At 35.9% G+C, this 19,270-nt stretch overlaps 4 protein-coding genes across 5 annotated transcripts in view; 2 read left to right on the top strand and 2 right to left on the bottom strand.

The window, feature by feature from the left end:
• Positions 1–5,205, top strand: part of LOC107084044 (muscarinic acetylcholine receptor M5-like) — an 11,155-nt gene extending 5,950 nt beyond the window's left edge. Inside the window, exon 2 of the mRNA XM_015373688.1 lies at positions 2,029–5,205. Coding sequence (XP_015229174.1) covers positions 2,069–3,670 — 1,602 coding nt within the window. The 5' untranslated portion in view covers positions 2,029–2,068 and the 3' untranslated portion in view covers positions 3,671–5,205. The remainder of the gene's footprint in view (positions 1–2,028) is intronic.
• A 163-nt stretch (positions 5,206–5,368) lies between these two features.
• On the bottom strand, positions 5,369–9,913 carry LOC107084056 (fibrinogen-like protein 1-like protein). Its single transcript, XM_015373700.1, has 2 exons — positions 9,641–9,913; positions 5,369–6,151 (listed from the first exon to the last, which is right to left on the bottom strand). The coding sequence occupies exons 1-2, from the start codon at positions 9,783–9,785 to the stop codon at positions 5,457–5,459; spliced, it is 840 nt and encodes a 279-aa protein (XP_015229186.1). The 5' UTR covers positions 9,786–9,913; the 3' UTR covers positions 5,369–5,456.
• Positions 9,914–11,179: 1,266 nt separating this feature from the next.
• LOC107084090 (KATNB1-like protein 1) lies at positions 11,180–14,781 on the bottom strand. Of its 2 annotated transcripts, none has more exons than XM_015373767.1 (10): positions 14,682–14,781; positions 13,683–13,762; positions 13,505–13,542; positions 13,205–13,418; positions 12,943–13,058; positions 12,816–12,866; positions 12,642–12,731; positions 12,446–12,550; positions 12,232–12,325; positions 11,180–12,142 (listed from the first exon to the last, which is right to left on the bottom strand). In XM_015373767.1, the coding sequence occupies exons 2-10, from the start codon at positions 13,755–13,757 to the stop codon at positions 12,110–12,112; spliced, it is 816 nt and encodes a 271-aa protein (XP_015229253.1). In that variant the 5' UTR covers positions 13,758–13,762; positions 14,682–14,781; the 3' UTR covers positions 11,180–12,109. The 2 variants fall into 2 exon arrangements, with proteins under 2 accessions (XP_015229253.1, XP_015229252.1); XM_015373766.1 differs by having other exon boundaries at positions 13,650–13,762.
• acp7 (acid phosphatase 7, tartrate resistant (putative)) overlaps positions 14,315–19,270 on the top strand; it is a 21,543-nt gene continuing 16,587 nt past the window's right edge. The window contains exons 1-6 of the mRNA XM_015373765.1: positions 14,315–14,469; positions 15,395–15,489; positions 15,606–15,733; positions 16,742–16,942; positions 17,024–17,206; positions 17,805–17,830. Coding sequence (XP_015229251.1) covers positions 15,625–15,733; positions 16,742–16,942; positions 17,024–17,206; positions 17,805–17,830 — 519 coding nt within the window. The 5' untranslated portion in view covers positions 14,315–14,469; positions 15,395–15,489; positions 15,606–15,624. The remainder of the gene's footprint in view (positions 14,470–15,394; positions 15,490–15,605; positions 15,734–16,741; positions 16,943–17,023; positions 17,207–17,804; positions 17,831–19,270) is intronic.

Genomic DNA, 19,270 nt, shown 5'->3' on the forward strand with positions numbered 1-19,270 from the left:
TTTTTTTTTTTTTTTTTATCAGGCTTTAGCTCCTTGTTCATTCTCACTGAAAGCCTTGGAGAGCCTTCATCATCCTATTAGTAGATTTATGGTCCTCTTGCATGGTCATTTTCAGCCATTTTGGACCTGGAAGGTCACATGGGATACAGAAGCTTGGCTGAATTGCAACAAAGGAAGGTCTAATTTTAGGATGATCGACTAGCATGGCTTAAAACCCTGACACCATGGTGACCAAGTTGGCTGGAGTTACTCATGAGGGAGTGGAGATTCTTCTTGAGAAAGACAGAAGTATGTTACTGTTCATTAACTTAAATACCATACTAGTCCAGTTCAGCAGAACCTTGACACATAAGATAATTTCAACTTGCAAGGAAAGTAATCCTGATTTAAAACATGTAAGAAAGTCTTCACAATCAGAAACATATTGCATGTAACTATAGTTTGGTTTTACACTGTTACATTTAAATTAAAAAGCTCAAACCACTAGCTATCTAGTTGGCTTTTTTTAAATAGATATGTCCAGTTTAGCAAAATAGCTTACAGTGAAAGGAGAAGCTGAGCACAGAAACATGTACTGAAGATTTATGTGGAGGGTCTCGGCTGCCCTCTACTGGTAAAACATAGAATAAGCCTTTATCTGATGAGTATTTTTTTTTGTTTTCATGTTCTGTTTCACACTAAAGAGTATGTATGTAAAACGTATAGAGGTTGGTGCATATCATGTTTGTTTGATTTGAAGGGTTATTTATAAGGGAAAGATGTTTCTCCTTGAAAATGAATTGTTCTTTATCACATTTCTGTGGATTACATGAAAAATGAATTATTTATTTTGCACAGTCTACACATGATTACTGTTTCCTACGCTATTCTAAGTTTTTTCTAGACCCGATATCTAGTCTGTGGTCGATAGCTTGCTCTAAATGTGTTTATATTAATCTATAAAGACAATTTGATTACATTGTTGACTTTTAAACTTTGACATATTTAATTGGCAAATTGTCTAGGTACCATCAGAGATATTTAATGTAGTCACGTTCTTTACTTAAGTGAAAATAAAGACAGCTTTGTAAAAAAAAAAAAAACAGTTTCTGAAACCAATTCAACTTCTTTATCTAAGTAAGAGTTTAATAAAAAGTACAGGTTCTAAGGTTTTCTTAAGTACAAAAGTAAACTGAAACTTTTGCCTGACATGGCACTGAGCAACTTTGAAAAACACAGTTCTTATAAAAACATCAAAAGTGAGGACATCAAAACTCTTGACTCTCTTGTTTGTTTTTTTTTGTGTTTTTTTTCTAAATTAAAATTTCAAACAGGATAATATAGTCTGAACTTAACAGAAGTCTTGCATAGGCAACAGAGTACTTTGAAAGCTCTGGTATTCACAGCACTAAAGTTGCAAATAACAGTAAAACTGAAATAAAGCGTGAAGCATAATCAACATGTAAATATAAAATCTAATAAAGGGGTGGGTGGACGGGGAATGTCTTACAATTTGGATGCCAGTTTGGAGAGAGTAAGGACGAGAAAGTACAAATACAGCATTTTTGTACAAATGTCGTGAGTGACAGAAAAAAAGTTCCCAGAAAAATAAATACTCAAGTAAATTGAGAAAAGCAACATAGATATAGGAGACATATTAATAATTAATAACTAGACTTCTCTGGTTGCCATTGCTTGCATTTCTATGGACATCAGTGTTTGTGGGCTTCAAAATCAGCGATTCTTGATTTTCTGACTGACCAATCAATGATCAACATTAGTCAAGGTATAAATAGTGTAATACTGATCAGCAGTCCAATTTTCTTTGCATGTTTTTATTTATTTTTTTTACCTGGTATATATTTATTAGTACTTTTGAATGTTAACAACAATTCTGGATAAATACAAAGGTACATTTAGAACTGGGTGCCTCATATGACTAGTCTCTCCCTCAGCATAGGAAGTTTCAATATTGCATAATCAAAATGTTAAAATGATGAACAGCTTTTCAGACACAACAGTAACCTTTCTTAATTTCCTTTATTCCAGAATATTTTTAAAATGGTAGAACGAAAGAAGATCATCATGGATGGACGCCTTTAATACCCAGAAGACCATGGAAGGGGAAAACCTGGTAAACTCCTCCAGCAATAACACAACGGACATCCATCTGGTTACTCATAGTCTTTGGGAGGTGATCACCATTGCAACTGTATCTGGCATTGTCAGCCTCATCACCATTGTGGGTAATGTTCTTGTAATGGTTTCCTTTAAAGTCAACAGTCAACTGAAGACAGTGAACAATTACTACCTGCTGAGTCTGGCAGCTGCTGACCTCATCATTGGAGTTTTTTCCATGAATTTGTACACCTCCTACATCCTGATGGACTACTGGGCTTTAGGGAACCTGGCCTGTGATCTGTGGTTAGCACTGGACTATGTAGCCAGTAATGCCTCGGTCATGAACCTACTCGTGATCAGTTTTGACAGATATTTCTCCATCACTCGGCCTCTGACTTACAGGGCCAAAAGGACTCCCAGACGAGCTGGAATTATGATAGGATTAGCTTGGCTGGTATCTCTTATCCTATGGGCTCCACCTATACTTTGTTGGCAATATTTTGTAGGAAAAAGAACTGTTCCTGCAAGACAATGCCAGATTCAGTTTTTCTCTGAACCTGTTATAACATTCGGGACAGCAATCGCTGCCTTTTATGTTCCTGTGTCAATTATGACAATTCTTTACTGTCGCATCTATAAGGAGACAGAGAAAAGGACAAAAGATCTGGCAGAGCTGCAGGGAGTTAATCATCAAATGGACTCTGGGGAGGCACAGCCTCAGAAGATCATCATAAGATCATGTTTTAGCTGTAAACTGAGATCATCTTCACATGATCAAAACCAAGCCTCCTGGTCATCTTCCAGCAGGAGCAATGCCAAATCCACTGGGTCCACCAGCGATGAGTGGACCAAAGCCGGTCAGCTGACCACCTTCAACAGCTATGCCTCCTCTGACGATGAGGACAGGCCGGTGTCTCCAGTAGGGTGCAAGACCTCTCTCCGGAACCAGGCTTGTGAAGCAAGCAGAAGTGTTATGGGCAGTGAGAGCGAGCAGCTTAGCAACTGTGATGATGAAAGCTTATTCCAAACACATACCAAAAGCAACTCCCAGAGGAGCAGCAAATGCTTGTCCTACAAATTTAAACCTGTGCCAAAAGATCCTCACCTGGAGCACCATAGCAAAAATGGAAACACAAAGTTGGTTTCTTCCACATTCTCCTCTGCCGAGTCTATGAGCGCTCCTTCAACCTCCTCTGTGTCTAAGCCTACAGATATATCTCTGAAAAGCCAGATCACCAAGAGGAAAAGGATGGTGCTGATAAAGGAGAGGAAGGCAGCTCAGACTCTCAGTGCTATCTTATTGGCATTCATCCTTACGTGGCTTCCTTACAACATCATGGTGCTGATTTCGACCTTCTGCTCAGACTGTATCCCACGCTCCCTCTGGCACCTGGGCTACTGGCTGTGCTATGTAAACAGTACAGTAAACCCCATGTGCTACGCCCTGTGCAACAAGAACTTTCAAAAAACCTTCCGCATGTTGCTGCTCTGCCAGTGGAAAAAGAAAAGGATTGAGGAGAAACTGTACTGGCATGGACAGAACCCTGTAGTTAGCTCCAAGCTGACATAAGGGATTCTTTTGTGCTGATTCAGGGATTGTACTGACAATCTTGACTTCATAAACTTGCATTCGTCATGTAAGGTGAAGTGCATTTTATAGTGTCAATGAGTATGTCTCTTGTATTCAAAAATTATAGCTGCTAATATCCTCCAAAAGTACTAATACATAGTTCTTCTTCACATTTTGTCATTGACTTAATACGTCTGCGTATTCTCCACATCTGTGTATTCTGTACTTGGACATTACTGTGTGACAAGCCAACACAGGGTATTGCATAATGGTAAAGCCGAAAGAAAATGTTTTACAGGAAAATATTAGTAAATTGTGGCATACATTTTTTCTCCACCATTTGCTGCGATTAAGGCTGTGGCTATTTTGGAAAATGCTTTAATTAGTGATGCAAATGTAGAAATGGAAACATAAGCCCATCCAATTTAACATAGACATTTTACTGAACAGAGAGAACCAATGAAAGACAAATGTTTAATGGACTGAGAGAAAGGGAAAATGATTAGGGTTCTATCTTTTAACAAAACTGCTCCCCCACTGAGGTTTTTAGACTCACCAGCAGGTTTTCTTCTGGCATTTTCTAACTTTTACCTCAATAAACTGCAAAAGCTTTGCAAAGCTTGCTTTTATAAAGACATTCCTCCCCCAATGCTCCCTAGCAAACGTCTGAAACTTTTGGAGCATTTGTATTATACTTGGATGAATTGGATTTTATATTGGGATATTAAAGTAAATCAGGAAGAAAACAAATGCTTACCACACAGAATATGTAAAACGTTTAAAACCATGAGTTGTATTCCATCCTTTTCACAATTATGCTCACTGTTCTATCAGATACATTTCAGAGAACAAACCACAGTTCAAGGATGTGATCTGAAAAAAATGTGATACTTCAAATAAGATGCTGTAAATATGTTAGTGCTACTTAAAATCACATTTTCTTTATCATAAGATTTATAATTAAGGTCTGATGGACTTTTTGTAACATATTAGTTGTCAAACACTTGATTTTGTCGCCCAGAAATGCCCAAACTGTTTAAATGAATTTATGTTTACAGTTACAGATTTGATTTTGAAGGGCTATTTTAAATGTTCTAATCTTTAAGTATTTTTACATATGAACTAAATAACTTAAACAAAAAAATAATAGCTGACAGCTTTTTCCCTATCCTTTGTAAGTGAATTAATTTTAGATGTGGCTTCATTGGTATAAAAAAAATTACCTTTTATGCTGAGGATGAATTTTAAGACAAACTTATAAATCAAGCAACTTGGTATTATTGTCAATGTTTACATTAGGAGGTAGGCTTGGGAATTCAAATTTCATTACTTTCATCCTCAGGATTTAGCCTAACTCTGGTATCAAAAAAGGACCTTTTTTTTCCTAAAGATTGTTCCTAAATGCTGCTAAATTATTCTTTTAATTTTTTTCTGACAAACATATTGTTGGGATTTGTTTCACAGAGTTTTCTGCAGTATAAGCTACAATGTTACAGAGTTCTACAATAATTTGGGGGATTAAATACATGCTTTGCTATGACTGTATATATATATATATATATATATGTAAAGATGCGTATTAAAGATAAAGGAATATCTTAATCTATACTGTTTTTTTTTTTTTTTGCTTTTTTACAGTGCTTCAAGTATAGTGTTTTAACGTTGTTAATGTTATATATTAATAAAATGTGTGGAACTAAATATCCATCTCAGTGCCTACAATCAACAAAGGCACGCTTGTATGCATTGTTGTATATGGATTTTGGCATAATTCCTGAGAAGGTCTTCAGAGCTCATCTTTCTTGCAATTTCCACTGTGAATCACTTTAACCGTCTCTGAAGGTTTCACCATCATCCATGCATACTTGCACAGCTTCTCCTTATTGCAGTCTTTTTGCCAGTAAATCACATTTCTACGATTCAGATTTGCACCAGCACAGGCATCATACCACCATCCCCCTCCAGGTACACCTTGAAACTCCAACTTGGCACAATTTTGAAAGTAGTTGTCATTGTCTCTGTCTTTAGTCGTAAACTTTTGGTTGTCATGAAGGTAATTTTCTGTATCTAGGGTCAAAGCATCCAGAGCTGTGCCCTGGAATAACCCTAGCCTTAACCTATAACCTGTGGATTCTTCCTCCACTAGGAAGGGATCATACTCTCCCGTCTTGGTGACGGCGTCTTGGTCTACAAGCTTCACTCCCAGTTTATAGCGGGCGGGGCCACGAGTGAGCTGATAAAGGTATTCATTTCCCAGCCAGTGATCCCCCGTGACATCTCCAAAGCCTTTCTTGTATTCATCCCAGGTGCGATCAAAATCCACACTGCTGTTAACAGTGATATGCTGAACCACTGTCCAGCCTCCTTCCTGCATGGCACAGTAGGCCACAATAGGGAGGTCATGTGGTTTGATCAAATAAACCCCATCTCTGGCCGTGCCTGAGGATGCCATCAGCATGTCATAGCAGTCTCTGGGCAGCACTGTGGAGAAAATAAAAAAATAGGTCTAAAGCTTTTTCACATCTTCACAACATTGATTTTGAATGCGATCAATCAGGTTACCGTATATAAAATAAAGCAACACAAAGTTGTGAACAGTATTGATGCATAATGAAAAATAGGGTTTACAAATAAAATAAAAAGAAATAAATCTTAGATAGTGTAGGATTTGGAGGATATTTTCTTAAAATAAGAGCATTTTTTCTTGAATTGAGGAGGAAATTGAGATGCTTTGCCAATGGAGCAAGACAATTTACATTTAAATGAAAAAAAATTGCTTTTATCTTATTTCAAGTTTATATTTTCTAATTATGAGTAAAAATATTAATTCCATTGACAAATCATCTCTTTTACCTACTAAAATTAAGTGTAAATACACTTAATTTAAGACATTTTCATTCATTTCTGATCATTTTTGCAGTGTATCTGTTCATTCCTTTTTGTCAATTTTCTGTAGAGAACCGAATCAACATTTTGATCTTTTCACTTTATTACTTATTGCTGAAATTTTTACATTTACATCAATTGTCTTTCTTAAGATCCTAATGTAAGTGGCCATGTGTTTGAAAAATTAGTTTACTATCACATCCCTTCTACTGTTTCTTATCAGTACTGATTTTTATGTACTTAGATTTAAAAGTTTTTTTTCTCTTGGAGAGCACCTGGTAGAAAGGCTTAATACTGGTCTTATCTTAATGACACCTCAGAAGTTGTTTTCCAGTTTTTAGACATTTTGGTAATAGCCTAGTCTGCCTTGGAATCAAGGTTATTTCAACAAATGCTTTGGTTTGTGAGAAACTATCTACCGGTATGTAAGAAACTGTCTATTTTCTGTGTTTCTCAAGAAGTTTGGTAAAAACTGAGAGATTTAGAACAGGCAAGGGAATATCGGCAAAACTGTATCTGTTCTCCCTTGCAAAGGTAAAATAACATGCTGGCTTGAATTAATAATATCAGATCTCAAATTCTTGTTAAATAAGACTCAGACAGACATTCTTTTTCTGTCACCAGTTGGCGTTTGTTAGGAGGATCCCCTAGACTGATTTTCATGGGAGCAGATATAACAGAAGTGTCTGATCAACCTGGGATTATGTCCTGGTCTCAATCCACATAGATCTTTTAGGGATGGAGGACTTCTGACTTCATGTTTCCAGGGATCGACGGGAGATTCCACACTGAATTTATATATATATATTTTTGGATGGTGAGAAATCTTCAATCAGCATGTCTCAAATATTCATTGGACTAGCATTAATATGGGTAAAATACTATATGGGGATGGCTGTAGGTATGGCCAATAGATACTTGATTTTACTTACTTGTAGATTTAAGTAATCTAGAGAAGGGATGCCCACCAATTATCCATGTTGACCCCAATGTATGGGTGTGCATATTAATTTTGGGTAAATTACTTGTGGATAATGGGGAAAAAGTTGCAGTTCCAATGGAATGAAAAAAATGAGGCAAGGTTCCTAGAAATCACCTCAGCCCCAGAGAGAAACAGGTTAAGATTAGCCTAATTTAAAAGCAGTGTTTAAACCTTACATTAATTGAAGTGACAAAGGTAATTATTTTTTTTATTATTTTAATAGTGCTTTTAAAGAAAGGAAAACTCCACCCCTTTATTCTGAAATAATATCTCAATTAATAGCTAATTACTCTAAGTTTTTTAAGTAATGAGGGTGAAATGATAAGGTGAAATTAGAAGCCTTAAAAACTAATGAACAAACTGGAGGAATTGATGTAAAATCAATTTAAAAGGGAAAACGGAAAAGTGGGTTTTGAAATCAGATGAGAGGTAGAAAAAAAGACTTGGAGTCGGTGGCAGAAGGATTATATGGGGCAATGAGATGACATTCCTATCCTGAAGTGGCTTCTTCTTTATATGGTAATGATGAACAATTGAAACATCTGTCTTCCTTACACTAACCTTTGTTTTTTTTGTTTTTTTTTCTGCCCTCTCATGCATATTCCCTCATCTTAGTGGATCGGTCTCTTAATGCTGAATTCAGACCTGGAAGGGCTGCCCCCCCATTCATTGCACCAGCTCACATGACACAACTGCCTGCAGCCGTCAACCTTCCTCTGCCCTCATCCAGTAGCTGTTTCTAAACTCCCACCCCCCAACACCTACGGTATACACTTAAGGACATTCTCATTTCTCAGTTAAGCAGTTTTCAGTTCTCTTGGAAAAAAGTTTCAATTCTTAGGAAAAAGATAATCTATTCTCAGGTATTAGAAAAAAATCATGGTCAGTTCTCAGAAAAAATGTTGTAATTTCTTGTAAATGGTAAATGGCATGTACTTATATAGCGCCTCTATTCAAGTCAGGAGACTTGACCAAAGCACTTTAACCCATTCATGCACACACACTGATGGTGGCAAGCTACATTGTAGCCACAGCTGCCCTGGGGCTCACTGACAGAAGCAGGGCTGCCGTACACTGGCACCACCGGGCCCTCTGACCACCATCAGTAGACAATTCAGGTGAAGTGTCTTACCCAAGGACACAACGACACTGAAAACGCCACTGTCGCCCGAAACGTTTATTCTTAGAAAAAACTTTGTCAGTTTTCAGATATTAAGAAAGACTTTGTAGGTTCTCGGCAGAAATGTTGTCAGTTCTTAGGAAAAACACTAGACAGTGAGACCAAAAATGCGTTTTTATGCACATTGTTCTCTTTCCTGTTTTCTGTCCACATGGATTCTGCCACATGTGGGAGCAAGTTCACATAGAGAATTATTAGGGTCAGGGGTTTAGTGCAGATGAAGTTGTTAGTGTAGTTTTCCCCACATTTTTGTCACTGTGTCCATGACACGATGAATGAAGCTTGCTCGTTTGCTCATTTCCATGTGTCCTGGTCGACATGCATTTTTTGTCTCTTAATTTATCTTCTTCATTATACTATTCTTACCATGCTTTGTTGAATTAACCCATTAATTTTTACCTGTAAAACACATTGTTTGTATTACTTATTTGTATATAAATGTGCAAAAATCATCATAGGTTTCTAGTACAATTTCTAAAAATATTGAAACCCCTTTCCTTAATATAAAAATGTATCAATGAAATATTCAAGTGTTGCAGAATTTGACAAAAAGGTTATTTAATTGCTATACAAAGCTAAACCTGATTTATTTTTCAGAGATGAACAGCTTAGACCCTTCAAAAAGCAACCACCATAATGTGGTGTATTATCATCTAAGATAAACAATTTACTGAAAAAGAATAACTATGGTAAATAAGTCACCAAATGATTTTTTCTTAACTGGAATTTGACCATCTACAACAATAACACAGACAATCTTAGATAAGTGGTTGCAAACCAGTTCTACTTGGGTGGCTGTCCTCAATTGTTAAGCTTTGAACTAAGAAGTTACAATATTTTTCTCATATGTACCATATTACTTAATAAAAAAAGAATAATAATTTAAGTCCAAATGAAAGTGGAAATCTAAACAAAAACATACCTTTCATTCCACGGTTCAGAATCTTGTTGTGCTCATTTATGGGAAGAAGATTGAGATTCTCAGCTTGGAGGCTTTCCATGTCAGCTCCAGCTGTGCAGAGCAGCAGTACTGTAGCCACTGCAGACAGCCACCATTTCCACTTCATCCTCACAATTTAGCAAACAAATAAAGTTTTTTGTGTCAGCCTGTTGCAAGAGTTAGAGAACTTCTTTGATACTGTACCTCAATGAAACTTTACTTAAAAAGTCTAAAACTGTGAAGGTTCATTTAATGATCCAGGAATAACGAGTAGAAATAATATATCCAAATCTTCTTGTTCCTGAATGCAAACATGATTGCAGTGTTCAGATTAGGAGTCTAGAAAACATCCCCTGCCCAGTTGTACCTGGACTTTGATCCCTGATTCACATCACAAAACAACGCCACCCCTGGACTTATCTGTGTGTGATAAACCTACAGAGTAACACACATCCTTGCCTGAATCCAATCATTTCAACAGCTCACATGGGGCTGAAGTCCAAATGGAGTTTTTAACACTGTTGGATAAGAAGGTGATAGTTTTCCTAATCACTTTAATCCCTTTTTTATTTATTTTCTTAGAAGAGCTAAAATCAATCATGTTCCATACAAATATATTCAGGCATGCATGTCTTTATTACTTCTGTTAAAAAAAACTATTATTTTCAAGAATTAAAAAACAACTTTGAGTCATGTTTAAACTGATGCAGCTTGGGGTTTGTTTCACTCACCTAACTTTCATGTTTATATTCAGAAACTAGAGAGTGTTAGCTTTCAAATAATGTATTACACATGTAATTTGGGCTTACAGTTCCTAAGTTATTTGCTTTTCCTTGTGGGTATGCAAAATAGCTGAGTATTTCCCAGAATTAGGTGGATGTTAAGAGGTTAATAGTTTAAACCAGCAAAAGAATCTAAAACAAACTACACAGATTCTAAAATCATATGAATGTTATGGCTGACTAATAATAATCCAACCACCTCTCTGAGTCATTAGTTCCATTTTTATAACTAATGAATGTTTAACCTCTCACAGCCTCTGGTCTTCCTGGCCCAGTAACAAAGATTGAGATTAATGCTGGAGTTTTGTTTATATATATATGTATATATATATATATTTATGCTGGAGTTTTGTTTTAAATATATATATCTATATCTATATCTATCTATATATAGATATAGATATATCTTCTTCAAAATAGATTCAAATTGACATATATAAAGCTGTGATGCAAGAGCATTTTCTTCTTTCCCTCCCATTAATAAGAATGATATTTAGTATTTATTTCTTTACGAACACATAATAAGAAAAAAAAGAAAAAAATATTCAGAATGTCCAGTTAAAACAAGAGGAAAGTATTAATTTATTTGATTTAGTTTCACTTTGCAATGCCCTCTCTTCAATGGCGAAAAAACAAAATATTTACATCATATGCATTTATTAATAAGTTAGATAAGCTTAACATCAATTCAAAATACAAACCAATCAGTAACTCACAAAATATATGAAGTGTTGTTTCCTGTCATAAATACTTATCTCAAGTAAACAGCAAATTATAATAAAACAAATTTAAAAAGTTGTCATATTCTATGTAAATAATAAAACAAAAAGTCGTAAGGCACCTGAGGAGCAATCAGGGGTTAAGGGTCTTGCTCAGACCCAGAGAGGCAGTCTGTGGGAGTGGGTTTTGAACCCACAACCTCAGGATTCTTAGCTCTATGCCCTAAACATTATGCCGCCAATCAAAATCAAAAGTAGTTCTGGCACGTTTAATATCTTTTCTATTTTGTCAATTACTTTTTGTTTGTTTAAAAATTAACAAACATGATGCATATTAGTAAACATTTACTAAAACCTGTCAGTTTAGCTAAATAGTCTTTAGGGCTGGTGAAAGGTAATGCAGAAACACATATAAGACAAATTCAGAGCAAACATTCCCACACTGGCTTTCTTATTTAATCTTATTCTTTGCTTTCAAGCAAGAAACAAGCCAAAGTTATACTTGTGCATTAGGAAAAAGCAAGGTGCAATATAACTTAACATTTTTTATTTATTTAGTACAGTTATTTGCCTTCATATTTTAGAATGATTGCTGTAGCCACTCAATAAGAACATGGATTTTTTTTGACATCTGTTAAGCTACAGCTCCATACAAAAAGGCAGCAATAGGTTAACAAACTGGAGTAAAAATAAAAGCAAAAATCTGAATTACAAACTCTAGTTTATTATTTTTTCATTATGGCAATAAAGAAGAAACAATCTAATAAAGATATCTGCTTTTTAGATAACTATTGCACATTCATAGCTCTACACCATTGTTCTGCAAACTCAGGGAAACAGCAGATTCTATAGTGCGGTAAAATAAGGCTTTAATTTCAGAGGATAACAACTATTGGGGTTTATATTCATGCTTTTTATGATAGCACAGGGTATTTTGATGCTCAATGTTGTCAGCGAAGTTGAAAAATAAAAGAGTCCACAACCTGAGGAAGCACAATAATAGAAATATTATTTCTTCTACAATAAACATTTCTGATATATATGTATGTATATATATATTCTCTTACTTTACCTTGGCTATATCTCCTGTCTGACCTGTGACAGATTTTAAAAGAGGTTCCTGATGCCAAATTTCCCGAAGTTGCCTGTTAAAGACCTGGAAATTTCTATTAAATAAAGAGACAATAAAAAAAATTCTGTTGTCAAGCAATATTTTATGTAATATATATATATATAATGTTTGGACCCTGAAATATATATAGCAATGATTATAAAAAATGATTTACTCATCCAGCTGGGGTTTAGATGATCCACTGTAGCCACTTCTCTGCAGTTCTCCCCACCAGTGCTTTAAAACTGAATATATCCATTCAAAACCGACTTTCAGATACCTAAAAGGAAAAAAAATGAATCTGGAATAAGACCTGATAATTTCTTTTGGGGTGAAGTCTAGTCAAGAGACTAAGCGAGATAAACACTCACTCTTCATAAGGAGTACAAAGGACTTTCCTAACTAAAGGAAATAGGTCAACACAACAGCCGATGTTAATCCTTGGCGAGCCCTCGTCAATGCTGTGGAAGAAAGGAATTTATTTTGGATTTACTCTTCCCTTTTGTCTGGGTTATGGAGATTTCTCAAAAAAAATCAAAGCTTACCACTTGCAGATAATTGGTAAAAAATCAACAATTACACCAGTGTCCTGGATTCTGCAGAAAGAAAACTACATAAGCATACTCTGCAAAGTCACTTAGTTCACATCTGAAAACAAAAAAGAATAATTACTTCTGAAAATATGCCAACAACTCTCCAACATTCCTCTTCCACAGTGTTAAAGCCACCTTCAGTCTAAGATTTCTTCCAAACAAAACATCAACCACCATATTGTGATCCTTTGTTAGCTGAAACAAAGAACCAAATGTTCAGACAATTTCATACAGCAATAATCATGGCACAAGAATGTTTGGTCAATTACAGTTATGTCAATGAGTGTATGGAAATCAAAACGTTCAGAGCCAGTTTCACTGGTCTTGTATCTATCACTGACATTTAGTGGGAACTCTGACGGATTGTTAAAGAATGTTTCCTGTTGTTTGTCTTGCATGCGTTTTGTTTCATTTTCCTTGTGTGTCGAATCAAAACTCCTCCCGGGTAGGTGCTGTTTCCTTCGAGCTACGGTCAGCTGATGGGTTTTCTTCTTCTTGCACGACAACACCCGCTTCACTCTGCCTGCACCGTTACCAGGCTTGTTAACTGAATGCCTGTTGAGGATAGAATAGTTAAAAAAAAAACTGATCAGAAACCCAAAGCATCTACAGTAAATCAATGCAAAAAATGAAGTGCACACCTTTTTTTGTTGAAGTCCTCGTGTTTATCATAATCTACCTATGATCAGAATACATAAGGAAGTTAGGGCTCCAACTGATTTAGTTGAAAAGGAAAAAAACAAAAAACAATCACATCTAGAATATGCATCATTTGATTCAGCTGACCTCCTCTGAGTTTCTCCTACGAGCATAGCTTACTGTGTACTGTGCTTCCTCATAATGAAGAACAGGATCAACATAATGGTCTCTACTGCCTTTACAGCTGGAATCCATCAAATCTGTACAGAAAATAACACTTTATAACTACAAAGGTCAAAGGTCACACAAGCTTGATTTAAAACCAAACCCAGGTTCTTCAAAAAAGCACTGTGTGAATGGATTTATGCATAGAAGAATAATAATTAAATGTGTTACTTTTTAAATAAAATTACTTAATGTACCAAACTTCACTAAAATTCTAAAGGAGCACAGAAAAAATAAAAAGCCTTTATGTATTTACTTAATTATTCATTTTTTTTGACTTGATATATTTTTTGTCTTCTAATCCAACATTAGAGATAAACAATAAATATGATTTATATTATAATAAAAAAGTGAGGATGATTAATTCTGATGTTTATTCTTCATTACTATAAAAAAACATAGCAAATAAAATAATGATAATTTATTTTTTATAGAAAAATTAATGGTAGTATTTTTTTATTACAAGCAAATATTTGGTGAACACTTTTTAACATTAGCAACCAATATTTCTGTTCGCTCTCAAAAGGACCCCATTTCCCATAATTCCTTTGGGCATCTCGGCTTTTCCTACTGTGACGTATTTGGAGGCTACGGGGTAAACAGCAGAATTCGTTTCAGTTTGAAGTTCAAACATGTAATCCAAGGATTTTTTTGGGGGGAAAGGCGGACTATTTCTTCAAGAAAGCAGAAACCAAAGCCTTCTAGGATCTCAAGACCATCATTTACTATGCTTTGTTCAATAGTAAGTACAGAACAGAGACGAAGCTTTAAAACAAAAGGATTGAAACGTTTCTGTAAACACGATACTGCCAAACGCAAAACAAAACAAAAAAGATATGTTTTACAAATAATTCCAGGTGCTACAGCTAAATAGCATTTATTAAACAGTTATGGAAACTGTCTCAGTTACTCTTAATGTCACAGACCTTTATATACTAACGCTTTTGTACTTACCGTGTTTTGTTTTTGAAACGGCTGATCATGGAAATGATTCCCTATAAATCTGCCATACAGGTCACGTGCGCAATGCCTGGCAGAGGTGTAAACATTGATCAAAGCTACAACTTCGGGATTATGCACCCCCTAGCGAATATTTACCTGGTTACACATTTAAACATAAGCAACAGCTATACTAATGTAATGATGATGTTTAATTCAATTCAATTTCAATTCAGTTTATTTATATAGCGCCAATTCACAACAGGTAATCTCAAGGAACTTTACAGTTCAACCAGATCATCCAGTCAAATTGATTAAACGTTTTCTGTCTAAAGAAAACCAGTTGATTGCATCGACTCATTGACTCTTTAGCAATCCCTCACACAAAGCATGCTTGTAGCGACAGTGGAGAGGAAAAACTCCCTTTTAACAGGAAGAAATCTCCAGCAGAACCGGGCTCAGTGTGAGCGGCCATCTGCCGAGGCCGACTGGGGTTCAAGGAGACAAAAGCAGAGATACAGAAAGCAGCTGTAAACTGTAAAAGGTGTTTACAGGTGTTCAATAGTGCTTTGTACGATATAAACATCGTGTTTATGCAATCTTACTGCATTGATCAGATCAGAGGCTGGTCCTGACATGTATCTTCTCTACTCTTTAGATTGCTTTAACAGCACTTTTCCACTGTGTGTTCATTACAAAACAAGATCATCTTGTTTTTTGTTTTTTAGTCCTGCTGACTAAGCAGCTTATTTGCCTCTGCGGTTTTCTGAGCTGACATTTGCAGATCCGCTGTTAAGGACTCAACTGAAAGCCACTTCTGAAGGTCAGTTATGAGCTCATATTTTTATGTCTTGTGATTTTTAGGTGTGACTGCCTTAAATGGATCATGTGGTTCATGTGCAATCACTCTTCTTTTCTCTCTGTGACTACTTTATACAGCCATCAGCCCGATGGTAAAATGGTGACTTTTCTTGCTGCTTATGTTTTATTAAACTTTGCACCCCTGTTGGTGCTCAGTGTTCCTCCCATTTGGACCCAACCGGAGCAGGTGCATCTCTCCTATGCTGGTGAGTGTTCGACCTTCCCCTGTTACTCTCATTTGTTTACATTTGATAGCAAATTCTGTCTGCTTAGAACATTTGTGAAGTATTTTTGGACATTTTTACTGTAAAAACTGGCAAATAATGTTGGCTATACAGGCTATGCTTTTGTTGTCTTGCAACATTTTAACCTCAATCAGTACTGCTGCATTTGCCATATACTCTCTTTGTTAATGGAAATTTTGATACAGTAAAATTTAGGTGTTTCGTGCTGAATCAGTACACGTGGCGTCTCTTGTAGTTTACATACACTGGGTAGTTACACTGTAATTATTCACAAGGTTACATATTTTTTTCCTGTCTCAAATACACAGTTTAATGTATTTTAATTTGAAAAAAAAGCGGTGCATGACTCTAGAGTCGCAGAGAAATTATTTTCAAATGTTTTTACTGACAAATGTGACATGAAATAATATTCAATCCCTTAAATTCAGTTTCTATTACAGAGAATAAAGTCCAGCCTTAACTATCTGCCTTTAAAATGCACATAAATAATAAATAAAGGCCACCTGTTTAAAGTCTTAACTCTATTCCATGTGTTCTGTGTCCCAGCGGTTTATTAGAGAACATTAATAAACAAACCACATCTTAAAGACTAACAAACCACTAAATGGGATAATTTAATCAAATCTGCAAAAATGTAAAGACTTCTGGAGGAATTTTAGAATCCATGTCTAACAGTCTTTCAACAAAAAAATGCACCATATAAATCTGGTCTCAATTAAAAAACTCGCAAGAAGAGAGTATGAATGCTTTTACAGTCCCCTGTATTTTATCTATGGATGTTTTGATGCTAGATACCTGGCCAGTTGTCGGTTTGTGGTGCATATCTTTCCAGCCACAAGTATAAACGTAACACTTTTCAGCATTTTTATAAGCATCTCTAGCCTTTTATAAAGTTATCAGTAAGTGATACCAGATTCTGTTTTAGAACACGTACCAGAATGTCTCCAGTAACTGGGCTTTTCTTCTCAGGTATACCAGGCTCTATGGTGGTGACTTGGACCACCTTCAATAAAACAGACAGCATGGTGGAATATGGTCTTCAGGGTGGTCGGCTGTTTGAGATGAGTGCCAAAGGAGATGCTACCATTTTTGTGGACTCGGGAGAAGAGAAGCGGAAGATGTTCATCCACAGAGTTACCCTTACAGGCCTCAAACCTGCTGCTACGTATGGTGGGTGAGGTCTGGATTTTATGTGTTTTTTCCTTTGGCCTGTTTGAGTGAGTTTACCTTTATTTCTTTTTTTTTTTTCAGTCTACCATTGTGGAAGTGATGAAGGTTGGAGCGACATATTTTCTTTCACTGCTCTCAACAGCAGCTTTAGTTTCAGTCCCAGGTTTGCTCTCTATGGTGATCTGGGCAATGAGAATCCTCAGTCTCTGGCTCGACTGCAAAAAGAAACTCAGCTTGGCATGTATGATGTCATCCTTCACATAGGTAACTATTTCAAAGATTTAGATATTTTCATTCTTTGCTTAAAAAGCAATTGAATGCTCATTAGGTTTTATCAACACAGCAGATTGTAATAATTTTCCTTAAGAAACCTGTACTAAAATGAAAATGTGGGAGATTTGATTAATTAAGGCTTAATCACGGAATCAAGGAAGTAAAACTATTCTCATCCAATAGGTACTTGCTCAGATTGTTGTTGATTTTAATTGCACTTTTAGGGCTTAAATTGTTGTCAGTACACCTAAAGCTTTAAAGAATTAGAGCATTAAGACTTCTGTTAAAGTGTGGCCAAAATGTTTTCTTTTTCTAAATGCTTTCTTGTAGTTCCATGTTTAGGAAACAGGGTTAGTGTTTACCGATTTTACTTCACAAATGCATTCTAAAATAAATGTCACGTTTCTACTTTAAATACAATGATTTAAAATAACCATTAAACATAAAAAAGATTGATGCTAATATAAAACCTGAATGCTCAAGTTTTCCGCATTTTTTCCTTGCTGTTGAGGTAAAGTCATTAGTTTGTGCTGAGATGTGTAGTAAAAATTAGATCTCATGTGGTTTATGTTTTTGTTTTGTTTTACAGGGGACTTTGCCTACGATATGCATGAGGTATTTTAATCCTTCCCTATGAAAAGTTATCAAATCTGTACTTAAACTTAACTGGGATCATTGACAGCTGGTTTCTTTCATCGACTCTGATCTCAGACCTCCTCTTATAATCCTCTAATTTCATAGTGGCAGATGAGATACTCCACTTCAGTTCTTCTGTGCTAACCTTTTCCCAGTTTAAACCGCTGTCTATAGTCTGGTCACCTCCACTCTGCGGTCGAGACATTCAGCCTATGATTAACATTACTGTGATATTTCTTCAGCTTTCAATGAAAGATGAGATGGGGAATCTCGTCACTAAAGAAACCAATAAATAAAAACGGTACTATTTAAAACCACATGTGATGGGTCCCAATAACATATTTGCTCCTTTCAAATCTTCCTTGCTGTCATCTTTTCTATATTCAGTGGACCTAATCTTGTCTCTGATTCTAATATCGATTTCCTTTAAATAATTTTCTGCGTTAGTAATGTTTTTCTTTAATATAGAAATGTGTCTAAATAGAATTGACAGACCTCTTTAGAAATTAATAACTATGATTCAGTCTAGTAAATGTTTTTTTAACGTGCTAATGTCCAAGTATAACTCATGGCTTCATTGATATTATGAAGAGAAAACCAGACAAAGGAATTTGGTCTGGTTGTTCTAGGTACAGGCCCCATGAAGAGTGAGTCACACTGTTTTTTAAGACAAAACCTCAGTGGACAAAATCTGGTTTAGACTGGATGTTGATATGTTTTTAAAGCTGTCTAAAAAAGTACTGAATTTTATAATCTTAAAGGTATAATGGAGGATTTTCGACAATTTTTGATTTTTTTTTTTTAACAAAACTTTATTTACACAATTCAAACAATATAATGTACTATTTTTATGAAATAAGTGTCAGCTAAAAATCATTAAAGGCAATGTCCGGACGAAGGCTGCTCAGTGACACAGTGGGTAGCACTGCTGCCTTGCAGCAAGAAGTGGGTTCGATTCCCGGGTCCTTCTGCATGAAGTTTGCATGTTCTCTCTGAGCATGGGTGGGTTTTCTCCGGGTACTCTGCCTTCCTCCCACAGTCTAAAAACATGACTGCTAGGTTAATTGGCATCTCTAAATTCTCCTTAGGTGTGAGTGTGTGCGTGCATGCTTGTTTGTCCTGTTAGTTTCTGTGTTGCCCTGCGATGGACTGTCCAGGGTGTACCCCACCTCTCGTCCGTAGACAGCTGGAGATAGGCACCAGCACCCCTTGCAACCCCGCTTGGGATAAGAGTGTCAGAAAAAGGATTGGATGCATAGGTTCCAAAGTCCGGTCATATTCAGACGAACTTTAAATATTATGTTTCAGAAGAACTTTAAATATTAGATCATTACACACTGTTCAGTAAATGATTATTATTTTAATTAAGAGTGATTTTCATTTGAATGTGATTTATTGGAAACATCCATGTTTGTCAAA

This window comes from Cyprinodon variegatus, unplaced genomic scaffold (assembly GCF_000732505.1).
Source record: "Cyprinodon variegatus isolate N-32 unplaced genomic scaffold, C_variegatus-1.0 Scaffold91, whole genome shotgun sequence".
Classification (NCBI taxonomy): domain Eukaryota; kingdom Metazoa; phylum Chordata; class Actinopteri; order Cyprinodontiformes; family Cyprinodontidae; genus Cyprinodon; species Cyprinodon variegatus.

Bases quoted from the DNA above. Each gene is read 5' to 3' on its own strand.
- LOC107084090 (XM_015373766.1), bottom strand. From the start codon at position 13,757: ATGGATTCCAGCTGTAAAGGCAGTAGAGACCATTATGTTGATCCTGTT. The intron at 13,419-13,504 runs GTGTGCACTTCA...TATCCTCAACAG, and splicing joins GAGGACTTCAACAAAAAAAG to GCATTCAGTTAACAAGCCTG. The intron at 12,551-12,641 runs GTGAGTGTTTAT...TTTTCCTTTTAG, and splicing joins CTTTGTACTCCTTATGAAGA to GTATCTGAAAGTCGGTTTTG.
- LOC107084056 (XM_015373700.1), bottom strand. From the start codon at position 9,785: ATGAAGTGGAAATGGTGGCTGTCTGCAGTGGCTACAGTACTGCTGCTC. The intron at 6,152-9,640 runs GTATGTTTTTGT...TTTTCTCCACAG, and splicing joins TCTGAACCGTGGAATGAAAG to TGCTGCCCAGAGACTGCTAT.